The 12,707-nt window shown below is 42.3% G+C and overlaps 1 protein-coding gene across 1 annotated transcript; it reads right to left on the reverse strand.

The window, feature by feature from the left end:
• Window positions 1-903: 903 nt before the first annotated feature.
• Window positions 904-8,075, reverse strand: desma (desmin a). Its single transcript, XM_076104061.1, has 10 exons — window positions 7,431-8,075; window positions 5,712-5,772; window positions 5,381-5,476; window positions 4,288-4,449; window positions 4,045-4,170; window positions 3,761-3,871; window positions 3,329-3,438; window positions 3,145-3,197; window positions 2,427-2,518; window positions 904-1,839 (listed from the first exon to the last, which is right to left on the reverse strand). The coding sequence occupies exons 1-10, from the start codon at window positions 8,009-8,011 to the stop codon at window positions 1,798-1,800; spliced, it is 1,434 nt and encodes a 477-aa protein (XP_075960176.1). The 5' UTR covers window positions 8,012-8,075; the 3' UTR covers window positions 904-1,797.
• Between the last annotated feature and the right edge of the window lie 4,632 nt (window positions 8,076-12,707).

A 12,707-nucleotide genomic window follows, 5' to 3' on the forward strand; every position in this document is an offset into this window, starting at 1 on the left:
AAGTTGCAATGGTCAGGTGCGCTGTACATGCATTTCACGTAACAGTCAGAGTTTATAGAACTGGCTGTATTGTAAATGAGGTCTCCACCATAATGTATTTTTGTGTTAAAAAAAAAGAAGCTTTAAGCAGCACAACAAAGGGGCCATGTGTAACATTTTCTACTCCTAAATTCCTCAACATATACGTTCAACCAGCTGAGAGAGGAGAAGTCACAGACGTTGACTTCATTTGAAGGAAATGGAAGAGGAACATGCTGCCCTTTTTTATTGTCCTATAATGATTGGGAAGCTGAGGGCAGTGGCGAAGAAACCGTGACAGAGACAGAAAGTTCTGATCAACATGGCTCTAAAGCATTGAAAGGACTGCCTCTCACTTTCTTTCTCTCTGTGTCTTTGTTCAGCCTCGTCCCTTTTTTCTTTGTGTCTGATTAACCTTTTCATTACATTTGTACCCTCTCTCTCTGTCTCTTTCTCGTTGTCTCCCTGTACCACTCTCCCGGTCTCGCTTTCTTTCTTGCATGCTCGTTTATTGTCTGCCTTTGCTGTATTTTTCTTTTCGTTCTCCTCTACCTCCACTTCTTTTTTTTTTTTTTTAATCTTTGCTGACATTTTCAGTCCAGTGACTTCAGACACAAACGGCATGGACTATAGATTTCTTGATGCTGTGCTAATCTGCTTCCTGCGAGAAACAAAGCACGACGGAGGCCAGCTCATTAATAAGCCATTGTTCACTTCTCCTTGCAGCGAGATCAGTCCTGTTACTGATCATTTCAACAGGGAGGCAACTCCTATTTTCTGTATAAAAGTGCATTCAATCTTAACAGAAGACGGTCACGCTTGGCTGGGAGAGCTAGTATCATTTCAGGAAGCTAAAGCAGCTCACATCAGATGATGAATGCAGTGAAGTAGTCCATAAAGGAACCAACGCAAAGGCATGCGCGCTATCTGAGGAATACTAATGAGTAGATTTAAAATGGAGACTATCTTAGACAACACATGTGCTATGTATACAACATCTTTAGAAACTGGCTGACTCAGGTGACAAACGGTGGTAACAACTGTCTTTATTTGAGTTTCTGGCCACAGGGAAGCAGCATAACATGGTCACCCATTCTCATACAATCAAACACACAGCACATGCTTTAGAGCTCAAACTTCAAACATGACTGAGTTCCTTTTTCATCAGATGTCTATGTTTCGGACACAACATCTCACTTTCCTTAAATCCGTTACACAAATATAAGCCTTCTTAATCAAGTTATATCCTTGTACATTTGCGCAGAAAGACTTGGAATATGTGCAGTGAAAAGTAAACATTACAATATTACTTTTGACCATGGTGTTTGAGGCCCATCGATCTGTCTTGCACCTTGAAAACCTCCCTGTGGATACTGGGCCCACACAAAGCCTTGTTGTTAATTTGAAACTCTATTCTTGCCATTGAATTATTTTTGCAGACAAGATATAACAAATCCAGGTGTTTTTGAGAGAAGGAAAGTAACATGAATAAAGCATAAATCTTGGAATGACCATATTTTAAAACCAGGCCAAAAACAGTGATAGAGCATACTGCATCTGTCCTGTGTAAGATGTATATACTGTAGTACAATGTCTAAAGATTTAACTGGTTGGGTTCCCTCATATCATTTTGTGTTGACATTTAAATCATCTTAAATGTTCAACGTTTTGTCCCTAAAAATAGGCTCAGCTTATAAATCGTGGTCGGAAAATATAAATTTGTGTACTATTTTGTATTAATCGGTTATATATAGTGTTGGTAACGTTGCCTCGTCCGGTTTACATGATGTCTTGCTGATGCTGTGTGGACTCGCTGACAACCTGAGGAGGAGAAAGATAAAAAAGAAAAATGAATTATCTACGTTAAGGACTGTAGAGTGTTGCAGATAATACGTGACAGTATTTTCCATCAACAGTGAAGCAGGATTTTTTTCGTTTGGAGTGAAGTGCTGTGCAGTGAAAGTGAAGCTTCTTCACGGAAGCCGGTGAGGAGTGTTGAGGTTCACTTATGTGTCTATAAAGGGTCGGCACAAACTACAAGATCTCAGGGAGTTAGAGAATATAATTTGTTTTGCAGCTGTGATTCCAATACATAGATTGCTTTATACTCTCTGCAGGATCCATCCTGGCATTGCTGTCATAGCCACATGCAAACTTCGGCCTATTTTAGGCAGAAATCCAAAATCTGGTAGTTTGCTTCAGCCCAGTGAACAGATGATAGTGGGATATTGGAACCAGACTTACAGACTGGGCACTAGCGCCCTGGCTCATAGAATACTTCATCTGGATAAGAATATAACAAATGAAAATGGTTCAGTTGGAAAATGATAAATGTCATCTCGAAACTCAGTATATTGGGATAGGTGTGTTGAGTATCACAGTATATATGTTTGCGTGTGTGCTCGAACCTCTCCATCGCGGGTCTCTATGGTCTTGATGACAACAGTCTTCTTGGAGTGAACCTCTGAGGAGCGCGGTTGCTTGGCCTCGGGACTGGTCTCTGAAACGATGCATTCATACAGCTGTTTTACTCCTTCATAAACTCAAACAATAAGCTTTACTACACTTACACCAAGTTCATTCAGTCAGAAGACATTAGCTCAACATTGTTCTAATTAGCTTTGAACAACATAATGACACGCCTTGCACATGAAGGGGACAGCCGTGAATCAGTCTGTGGCCCTAGTATGACTGCCACTTAAAAGATTAATATTCAAACTCATATCCTGCACTCACTGCATCTAATACATCATCCTTAATTACTGCTCAATGTTTTCGTTTAAGCAGCCACAAAGTGGCTCAAGGGGACACATTGGCAAAGATGAATTGCACATTTGGACTATTGATACATCAAGCGAATGGGCTAAGTTGTGTGATTATTGATGTGTGGCTTGCTGATGATTGCCCCTGTGCATAAAAAGCCATGAAGGTTTTTGACACGTCATGTATCGCCACACGGTGGTTAGAATATGTCAGTGCAGGATGCGCAACTTGTAATGGCCTCAAAATAGCACCTACCATATACAGTCCCAAGCTATAATTAGACATTTTCTTTTATCCCTCATTGACTCATCCGGAATGTAAAATGGATTTTATGGGTATTTATTTGTGCACTGTTGCTCCTACCTCTGAATCCAATAGAGGAATAAGCAGACTGGAGAGGCATGGAGGTAGTGATCCTGAAGGAGAAACACATATTTCAACATCACAAGCGGATAATAGGAGGGAAATACCAAAATACAAATGAAGTCAAAACTTAAGCTGTTTAGCTTCAGCCACATCCGAACGTGAACAGCACACACACACACACCTGCTCTCCTCTCCCTCCAGCAGCTTGCGGTAGGTGGCGATTTCAATATCAAGGGCCATCTTCACATTGAGGAGGTCCTGGTACTCTCTCAGGTGACGAGCCATATCATCCTTTGAATCAATACATAAGAATGTTGATCGTCTGCTCAAACACACTTCACACTGAGCACATCCTCAACAGTAAATGGACCAACGCTGTTTGAAGGAAAAGCTGTTGTATATTTGTAATAGCTGTGAAATCACAAACATAGACAGTGTTCCCATTGGAGCTTTCAGTCAATTACAAATTTTACAATAAAAAGCTACATAGTGGCTAGATCTATGATCTCTAGTCAAAGATTATTACCAGAGTGAAACATGTCCTAAATTCTGCACCATACTTTCTATAATCTGTTGGACTGCAGAGTCCGTGTAAAATCACTAAGCTAATTACCTTCATTTTAGCAATCTCTTCCTCCAGCCGTGTGATAGTATTCTGGTACCCAGAAGCCTCGTTGGTCATGCGGTCCTCCATGTCTCTCATCTGGCGCAGCAGAGACTCGTTCTACAAGGGAACAGAGGCATGCAGTTAAAAGTGGAACAAAGTGGTCGAACCCAGAATGAAAGCGGTCAAAAGACGGAGACAAAGGCGGTGTGCCATCGACGGAAAATATTGTTATATTTATTAAGAAAATAAAAGTTTGAACAACACTGAGAGGGACTGCAGGCAATACTCACAGTGCCCTTGAGTGAGTCAATCTCACAGGTGAAGGACTGGATCTGGTGCCTGTACTCCATGGACTCCTGCTTGGACTGACGCAGCGAATCATTGTTCTTATTCACAGCCTGGTTCAGATCAGTCACCTGAGGAGAGAGGGGATGAGGTATTAAAAACACAACAGCTGAACCAGACTATCCGTGTGTGTGTGTGTGTGTGTGTGTGTGTGTGTGTGTGTGTGTGTGTGTGTGCTCATGCCCTACCTTAGACTTGTACCACTCTTCAGCCTCTGAGATGTTCTTGGCGGCGATGCCCTCATACTGCACACGGATGTCCCTCAGAGCGGCAGTCAGGTCGGGTTTAGACATGTCCATCTGGATCTGCACCTGTGAGTCCTGCATCTGGCTCTGCAGCTCACGGATCTCCTGCAAGGTGACAAGAAGATACAAATACATACATATATATATTATAAACAAAATAAGAAAGGAATTATGACAGGATGGGGATGAGGAAGAAACGTTTTTTTTGTGGGGAACAGATTAGGACACAGAAAGCAAACTCTAATTTAAGCCTGGTCTGCACTAATCACCAATGTCAAAAAAAAAAAAATTTGGCATTCTATTTACATATTAATATAGAGGTACAAAAAAAAACATAAATTAGCCCGGTAGTGCATTTCTTAAAACAACATTAGAAATCAAGAATAGCACTGGATAACATTGTGAAACTAGTAAGCTTTGGTCCCACTCAGCTGTCTTCTGGTCAAACCAGAAGATATAAAAAGCTTTGCATCTGTTCACATGCACACATTCTTTCTCCCTCTCTATCTCCCTCACACACAGACACACACACACACACACACACACACACACACACAACAGCTGACATGCTCTTCTACCAATCGGCAGTTCAGCATTTCTGAGAGGTCAAAGCTGAGGCCGAGATGACAAAACGACAGGAAGGGAACTCAACTGTGCCGGCATATGTCTGGGTGTGTAGCTCGGTATGTCCTTTGATGTCTGTTGGTGAATGTGCACAAATGTGTCCATTGCACTTTTTTTCATTTGCATTGCTTAAGACCTATGTATATGCCCAAATAGTTGCATTTTGTATTGGGAGAGTGTTGGACGGTGTAAATGTGCATAAGAAATATATATATATATATCAGTGGGTGTGTTTGAATGTGATCTCTTTGAAGAGCTGCAGGCCTACAGAGGCTCAGATATACTGTACGTATCTAATGTTACAATATAGCCTCACGCAGAGTTGTAATATGATACGGCACACACATATACATAATACATAGACATACTGAAGGTGTGGTGGCCTGCAGAGTGTATAGACATATCAACAGACCTCTTCATGAATCTTCTTGAGGAAGGCAATCTCCTCTTGCAGGCTCTCAATGCGTCTCTCCAGGTCCAGCCTGGCCAGAGTGGCATTGTCAACATCCTGGATACAACACAGACACAGAACAATTTTAAACATAACTAACAGAAGAGGTCAAAAAAGGTGTAGGGGGGGGGGGGGAAAGAAGTTATAGGAATAAAGTGGTGGATGGGAGAGTGAAGACAGTTGTGTGAGCATGGAGTGTTTCTCTTTTTACTTCAGGCTTTGGGGATTAAATGAGATGTGTTGAGATGTATTTAGATATAAAGCAGTGATTTTATGGAAATAGAGAACGTACGGCTCTGAAGGCAGAAAGGTTGTTCTCAGCCTCTTCCTTCTGGTGGATCTCCTCCTGCAGTCTGGAGAGAACAAGGGCAGAGAAGGTTGAAACACAAACGACTACAAACAAAACAACTGTGTTAGAGAGCATGGCTTCTTCTCCAGCGACCAATTACGAGACAAATAAACTAGCTACACCTCTCATTCCTCCAGCCTTCTGCGCTCTGTTCTTTTCGGCTTATTATATTAGAACTGACGAGACAACGACACATTTATTTGTGTCCATATCCACACACACACCAAACCAAGTCTTCACCTAAAAATGTAAATGATCTACATTATGGGGATGTGCATGTTGACCCCATAAGTGAGTAATGCATCCGCGAGCACACTCCTACACACACATTTGCTTTTTGAGTCCTAAAGCTGTGATGCAGCTGCTGTCACACTGTCAGAGTCAGAAGGGTAACAGTGAGAGAGGAACAGAGAGGTGTGCCCTCGGGGGTGCTGTCTCTAAAATAAGCATTTCACTTTGCCCCCTGAACAACTGGAAAATGTAGAAAGAAATGCATTTATATAATGTATACATATTGTGACGACCCCGCAACAATATGTATATATATATATATATGGTTGTTTGTAAGGATAAGGAGTGTGTGTGTGTGTGTGTGTGTGTGTGTGTGTGTGTGGGTGTGTGTGTGGGTGTGTGTGTGGGTGGGTGCGTGCGTGCATTGTAACTGTTGACAGGCAGGGGGTCTCTGTGAGTATTTTGATCTCAGTGAGAGCAGCAGGTGCTTTGGCAAGTTTCACTCAATGGTTCAGGCAACCATTTAAAAGAAAGTGAAAAGTGAATGTTCTATACAAACTTCCATGATGCTGCCTGCTATTGCTGGGACAGGAATACAAAATCCAAAGAGCTGACCCAGCAGCTACAAATAGACCACTCAGAGATACACCCACATCACAGCGCTCTCTCTCTCTCTCTGTCACAGTCTTTTGGATTTTCTTAAATGTTTGTTCTTAGTTTTACTTTCGCCATTTACAAACATAACTGGCTGTGTGTGTTCATCTGTCATTATACTTCTCTTTGTGCTTGGCTAAAACTTTATCTGTCTGTCTGTCCTCAGCTTCATTCCTATTTGGCTATAAGTCTCTCTCTCTCTCTCTCTCTCTCTCTCTCTCTCTCTCTCTCTCTCTCTCTCTCGAAATGTCTTTAATGCCACATGCTGGGCTCTTCTCCCTTCTCCTGCTTTCCATTTCTCCCCATTGTCTCTTCTATATAAACATCCAGCCATGAGTCACCCTGTTTTAGACAAGCAGTTGCCAACCTGTGGGTCAAGAGCCCCAAAGGGTCGCAAGAAAAAAAACTGAAGGGTCATGACATGAAAAATATTTTAAAAATGTAACAGTATTTCTGTTACACCTATTTTATGAAAGGTGGACATCACTATCTGGTTAAACTGCTCATCACAGGCCCAAAAAGTTGGAAACCCCTGATGAAGACATTTGTACTACCCACTAATAGAAGTGCAATGTGACCGGGACTCTAAACTATTCAGCTGGTGTTTATATTTCTGATACAGTTAACATTGGCTTCTTCCTCACTCAGGTTTCTGGAACATACCGTTAAAACAATAAGCTGCCTTCCGCCCTTTTTCCTCATTCATTGACACTCTTTAACGGTGCATCCATTGGTACACGTCAATCCATCTGCTCATTCAGCCATCCTCCAACCTACCTAAGCTTCAGTTTCTGCAGGTCGTCACCCAGGTTGTCTCTATCAACCTCCACGCGGGCGCGCTGGTTGGAGAGGGTCTCTATTTGCCTCCTCAGCTCCCTCATTTCCTCCTCAAACATCTCAGCCACGCGCCCGTGCCCCTCGCGGCCCCTCAGCTGCTCAATCTCCACCGTCAGCGCTGAGTTCTGCTGCTCCAAGAAGCGCACCTTCTCGATGTAGCTGGCGAAGCGGTCATTGAGATGCTGAAGCTCGGCCTTCTCGTTGGTCCTTGTGTTGAGGAAGTCCTGGTTCATGGCATCGGCCAGGTTGAAGTCGAGTTTCTCGCCAGAATAGGTGCGCATGGCTGAAGAGGAGCCGAACCCAGCTCCCCCAGCACCAGAGGACACCCGGTATGCAGAATAGGAGGGAATAGCGTTGCTCTTAACTTCATAGACTCTGGAAGACATGCGGCTTCCAGTGGCGCTTCGGCCACCGCCTCCAGATGAGAAGACGGAGGACATTGGGGTTGACCCGACGCCAGAGCCGAAGGTGCGACGGTACGAGGAGGCCGTCTGGGCCGAAGATGAATAAGACTTACTCATGGCTGGTTGACTGTTTGGTTGTCTTGTGGTCTTGATGGAGGTTTCTGAGACCCAACTGTCCCACTGGGCAACTGGGAGAGAAGTGAAGTGAAGAAATACCAGACACTGAGCACAGCTATTTGTAGATTTACCACACCCACTCCCAACCCAAACCCTCCAATCCGTCCTCCCTTGCTCTCCATTGACCCCGTCTGTAATCCCACCACCTCCAACTCCACCCCTCCACTTTACCTAAACCCAATTTTCCTTCAATTGATCACACTGCAAGTATTTTAAATCCAGGCTCCATCTGAGGAAAGATCACAGTCGACCCATTGTGGAAGACGGCTTCACAAAGGGAAAACACAATGGAGATGTCAATCAAATGTTAGCAAATGTCTTCCATTCCTACTCCAGGATACTTTCGTCTAATCATCTTTAATCTGTAAATGAGCAAAGATGGTGCCCTTCTGGTAAGACTATAGGGTACTTTTGAAAAAAAGGTCATAGTTAAAAACAGAATAATATGGCTGCTTTAGTTTAATTAACACAGTGAGTTGACTTCTTGTTTTCAGGAGAAATTATATTACTTAGATGACATTTTTGTAAATCATTTTATTTCAGTATCTTGGTATGTCATCCATATGTCACATCTCATCCCCCTCTCAGGCCCTTCTTCTCTCCTAATTCCTCCCCCCATGTGCCTGTTACGTGCCCTCGATTCAGCTGTCCAAGGGTTCTGGTTTCAACTATCGGAAAGGGCGGTGGCCTTCTGTGTGCTTGCCTGTATGTGTGTGAGTAAGGGAGTGAGTCAGTCAGTCTCTGCAGTTGTCATGGGCTTCTTTCATGAACACTATCTGTAAACCACATGCAGAGGAAATATAATCCACCGGGGTGCTACAAATCTATATTTCAGTGGACTGAAATAGATCACATCCCATTTTAAGTCAGTTTAGAATAGCTTGACATGTTTGAAATAGCAGGTGTACTTGTTGTAATTCAGTATATGGAAGGTTTACGGGGTTTAAGAAACTGGATCATGAAAGCACACTCCTCTTTTTGTTGAGATATAATTTTTATCGACCCATAACACGTTAATGACCGCCACTTTTCAAAACCTTACACCGTATTCATTTAATCTCTGAAGTCACATAATAGTATATAGCAGTTGATCCTAATGCCTCACAATAGGATTTATCTTGTATAATCTTTGAGTTACGGTGCTACCCTGCCAGTAGCCATAGAGCTACGATTGAGTTATGTGTTTCCCCTTGGTTACATGAGGAGCTGTATGGTTTGACTGATAGAGGTGCTGCTGGGAAGGTCACTCACACTCTCCATTTTGTCATAAGCGCTCTCCACTGGGCTGACACACCCTCTATGTGTGTGGACAAACCTGCGCAGATCAGCAAAGCACTATTGGTTAAATGCAGCATTTTAACATTTTTATGTGTGAGCGGTAATACCAAAAGACTACCAAAAAACATCAGTTAGATTAAGGTTAGGCTAATGGTTGGGGTTTAGTAGGAAGTGGGGTTAAGGTAACCCTCCAGTAAATGAATGATATTAATATACAGTATATTAATAAATGTGTTTACAAGGTCCTTTGCAGCATAGCACTACATATTGTGTATGTGAGTATTTGAATGAATGCTGTTGGTGTATACCAGACAGACATTGCACACAGGCTGCACAGCTGAGAGCCAGCCCACAGGCTCGTGAGGCGTCTCTGTCCTGCCCTGTCATCGGACCTACTGTGTGTGAATGTGTTGGTGGTAATGAAGATGATAATGAAAAGGCCGATGATGATGAGGAATCTAGTTTTAATAGATGCAACTAAACTAACAAGCGAGTAGGGGAGATGTCATTCAAGTGCAGTTTGTGCACACTTACACAATTCTGATACGTTAAACCACCTGTTTGGTTTGACCATTGGTGTGTTGAGGCTTTAAGTGTTTTCATACTTGGTCTGTCTTTTCTAGTCTCACAATATCTAAACAACAAGTTTAAATGAAATAAACGAAATAAATGAAATAAAATAATTAGAAGTAGTAAAGCGATGACATCCCTATAAAAGCCAGTCTGTAAAAATGGGTTTTAAGAAGTGATTTAAAAGAGATTACTGATTTTGCAAGCCTTATCTCCTCAGGCAGGTCGTTCCAAAGCTGAGGGGCCCTGATGGCAAAAGCACGGTCACCTTTAGTTTTTAGCCTCCACTTTGGAACAGCCAGAAGGGCCTCACTCGAGGAGCTAAGGCTGCAGGCTAGCTCATTTCCAGGGGTCAACATTTCTTCATATATTTTGGGGCCAAACCCATACGTGCTTTAAAAACCACATTGAATAAAACCGCTTTGTGATCAGACACACAGATATCCTTAGTCTCAAAGTTGTCAGGGGCAGAGAGCACTGTAAATAACCAGGTCAAGGATGTGACCCTTTGAGTGTGTGGGGTCCTGTATAGCTGAGGTTAAAAGATTCCAGGGTGTTCATAATCAGTGACAAAAGTCTGGGAAGGGCAGCAGACATGTATGTTAAAATCACCTAAGATAAAAATGTTGTCATACTTTGATGTAAAATGGGATAGTAACTCAGCAAACTTTTGGATAAAAACACTGTTAGGCCTGGGCGGTCTGCAGATTATTAAAATGATCACAGGATCTTTAGAGTTTACTATAAAACCAAGATGTTCAAATGATGGTAGTACAGTAAATGGGGTAAATTAGGCCCCCCCCTTGCCCGACAGCCTATTCATTCGTGTTTATCCTGAAGAATGAATTAAATTATGGGGAGTTTGTGTGGTGGTCGTGCGGGTATTTGTGTTTCACAGAGCAGTGTGTGTATCAGCTGCTGGTCGTGTCAGCTCTATTTTAAGCATTTGAACTCGGTTTTCCAGACGCTTTACATAGCATCATGGGACTGAAGTTAGAACCAGACACCCTCAACAAAAATAACAATAATGATGCTGCTGCTTTTACTGATATGTCCTAGGATACTGCTGACAACCAAACTGTGATTTCAAGTACCAAATGAAAAAAATGGTGTCCAAAAGCAATTCTAAAATCAGAATATAATATGGAGTTCTAATGCTCACATAAATCTAGGAAGTGAACTTTCCTATAGCTTTATGCTACTGTCCTGAAACTGAGTATGTTCCTCATTATCAGAAGGTCTTTCTGTCCTTTTTGGCTCTGGGAATCCAGGACTCACCAGGTCCCTTCCAGGACTATGACTTTGCTCGTTCCAATGCCAAAGGTCCCAAGTGGTCCGGGTAAGATCCCTGAATAGACAGGGGCTCAGTTTTAGAGCGGGATGCAGACACACAACAAGGTTTCAGATATGAGTTTTAGAGTCATTAGTTTAAACAGTTACCAGAAATGATGATTGGGGCTTTTCACTTTGACGGATGATGTGAGAGGACCTGATATGAGCGTGATGTGACTTGCCTGTATTGTATTTTGATATGACTGGAGCACTCATCCTGGAGTTTCCCATGTTGAAGAGCACATCATCAGCACAAAACAGAAAATGAGTTCCGAGTTGCCTAACAACCCCACAGGAGCAATAGCTGACCTGTAGCCCATAAGACACTCTTAAATTAGCATCCAGATCCCGGCATGACGGGAACATATATCACACAGACAGACGCATGCACCATGTCTGAGAATGCCAACAGTACATGGCAGCCAAACCCTACAGTGCCATGCCATTATTCTTTTTTGGGGAATAATGCAATATTATAATAAGATAATATTTGTAAAAAAGTCCCCAACTGTGCGTTAGAAAAAGCCAATTAACCCAATGATGTTGTACACCACAGATCTCTATTTTATTGCTTTGTCTGGATTTTTTTTTTGATTGAGTCATAGATAATTTTCCAAAAATTCATTTGATTCCGCCTTCTCCTTTTCACAATGAGATATTGTCACTGCCATTAACCCTGCCTGGATTTTACACGTTGGTAAATGTCTTGTACTAAAATGTCATTTATAGAGACATAATTGTGCCACTTCTATCTATCATGTCGTCTTTACTTTACTCATTCACCATGTTTGGAATGCTAAAATGTGTGAGGATCCTGTTTTAACCACTGGACACGGGACACTAAGCCATAGAGGCGTTTTAATTACACAGACGACATTACAAAGACACCTTTACATTGATTTGTGTTCAGGTGAATAAACAATTAGCAATACAGTCACAGACTTACTAGATCTGGTGATAAGAGTAGCAGTATAATAGAGATACATGGTGAAAATCCTATGCTGTTTTAAATAGTGTGTACAGGTGAAGGGTGTTCAGCTGGTTTCATCCTGCATAGACACTGTATGCAGGTTGCCCAGCAACCAACCAAACACGCATACACACATGCCAATGTGTTGAGCTGTCGCACAAAAGTGACACATTGATGAACGGATGAGAGCAAAGGAGAGGAAGACAGAGAGATAGACATAGGCAGTCCTTGTGTGTGTGTAGGTGTGTAGGTGTGTAGGTAGGTGTGTGTGTGTGTGTGTGTGTGTGTGTGTGTGTGTGTGTGTGTGTGTTTGCATGTTTGTGATTGCATGCAAGCATGTAACATGGAAACCTGAATATCTTCATAGACTTACAGGGAAACTCGTTCCAGATCTATTTGAGGTCTATCTTAGGAGAGATATGATATCAAAAGCCAGACAAGACAATGTGCCAACAATTTGACGTCAAATCAAATAACGTGATTTAT

The sequence above is a fragment of the Anarhichas minor genome, unplaced genomic scaffold (assembly GCF_050575085.1).
Source record: "Anarhichas minor isolate MPS153535 unplaced genomic scaffold, ASM5057508v1 ptg000004l, whole genome shotgun sequence".
NCBI classification, from domain to species: Eukaryota; Metazoa; Chordata; class Actinopteri; order Perciformes; family Anarhichadidae; genus Anarhichas; species Anarhichas minor.

Excerpts from the sequence above, each read along its gene's own strand:
- desma (XM_076104061.1), bottom strand. The coding sequence starts at position 8,011 with ATGAGTAAGTCTTATTCATCTTCGGCCCAGACGGCCTCCTCGTACCGT. Across the intron at positions 4,171-4,287 it reads AAGAGTGGTACAAGTCTAAG|GTGACTGATCTGAACCAGGC; the intron begins GTAGGGCATGAG and ends CTCTCTCCTCAG. Across the intron at positions 3,198-3,328 it reads CTGGAGGGAGAGGAGAGCAG|GATCACTACCTCCATGCCTC; the intron begins GTGTGTGTGTGT and ends TTTCTCCTTCAG.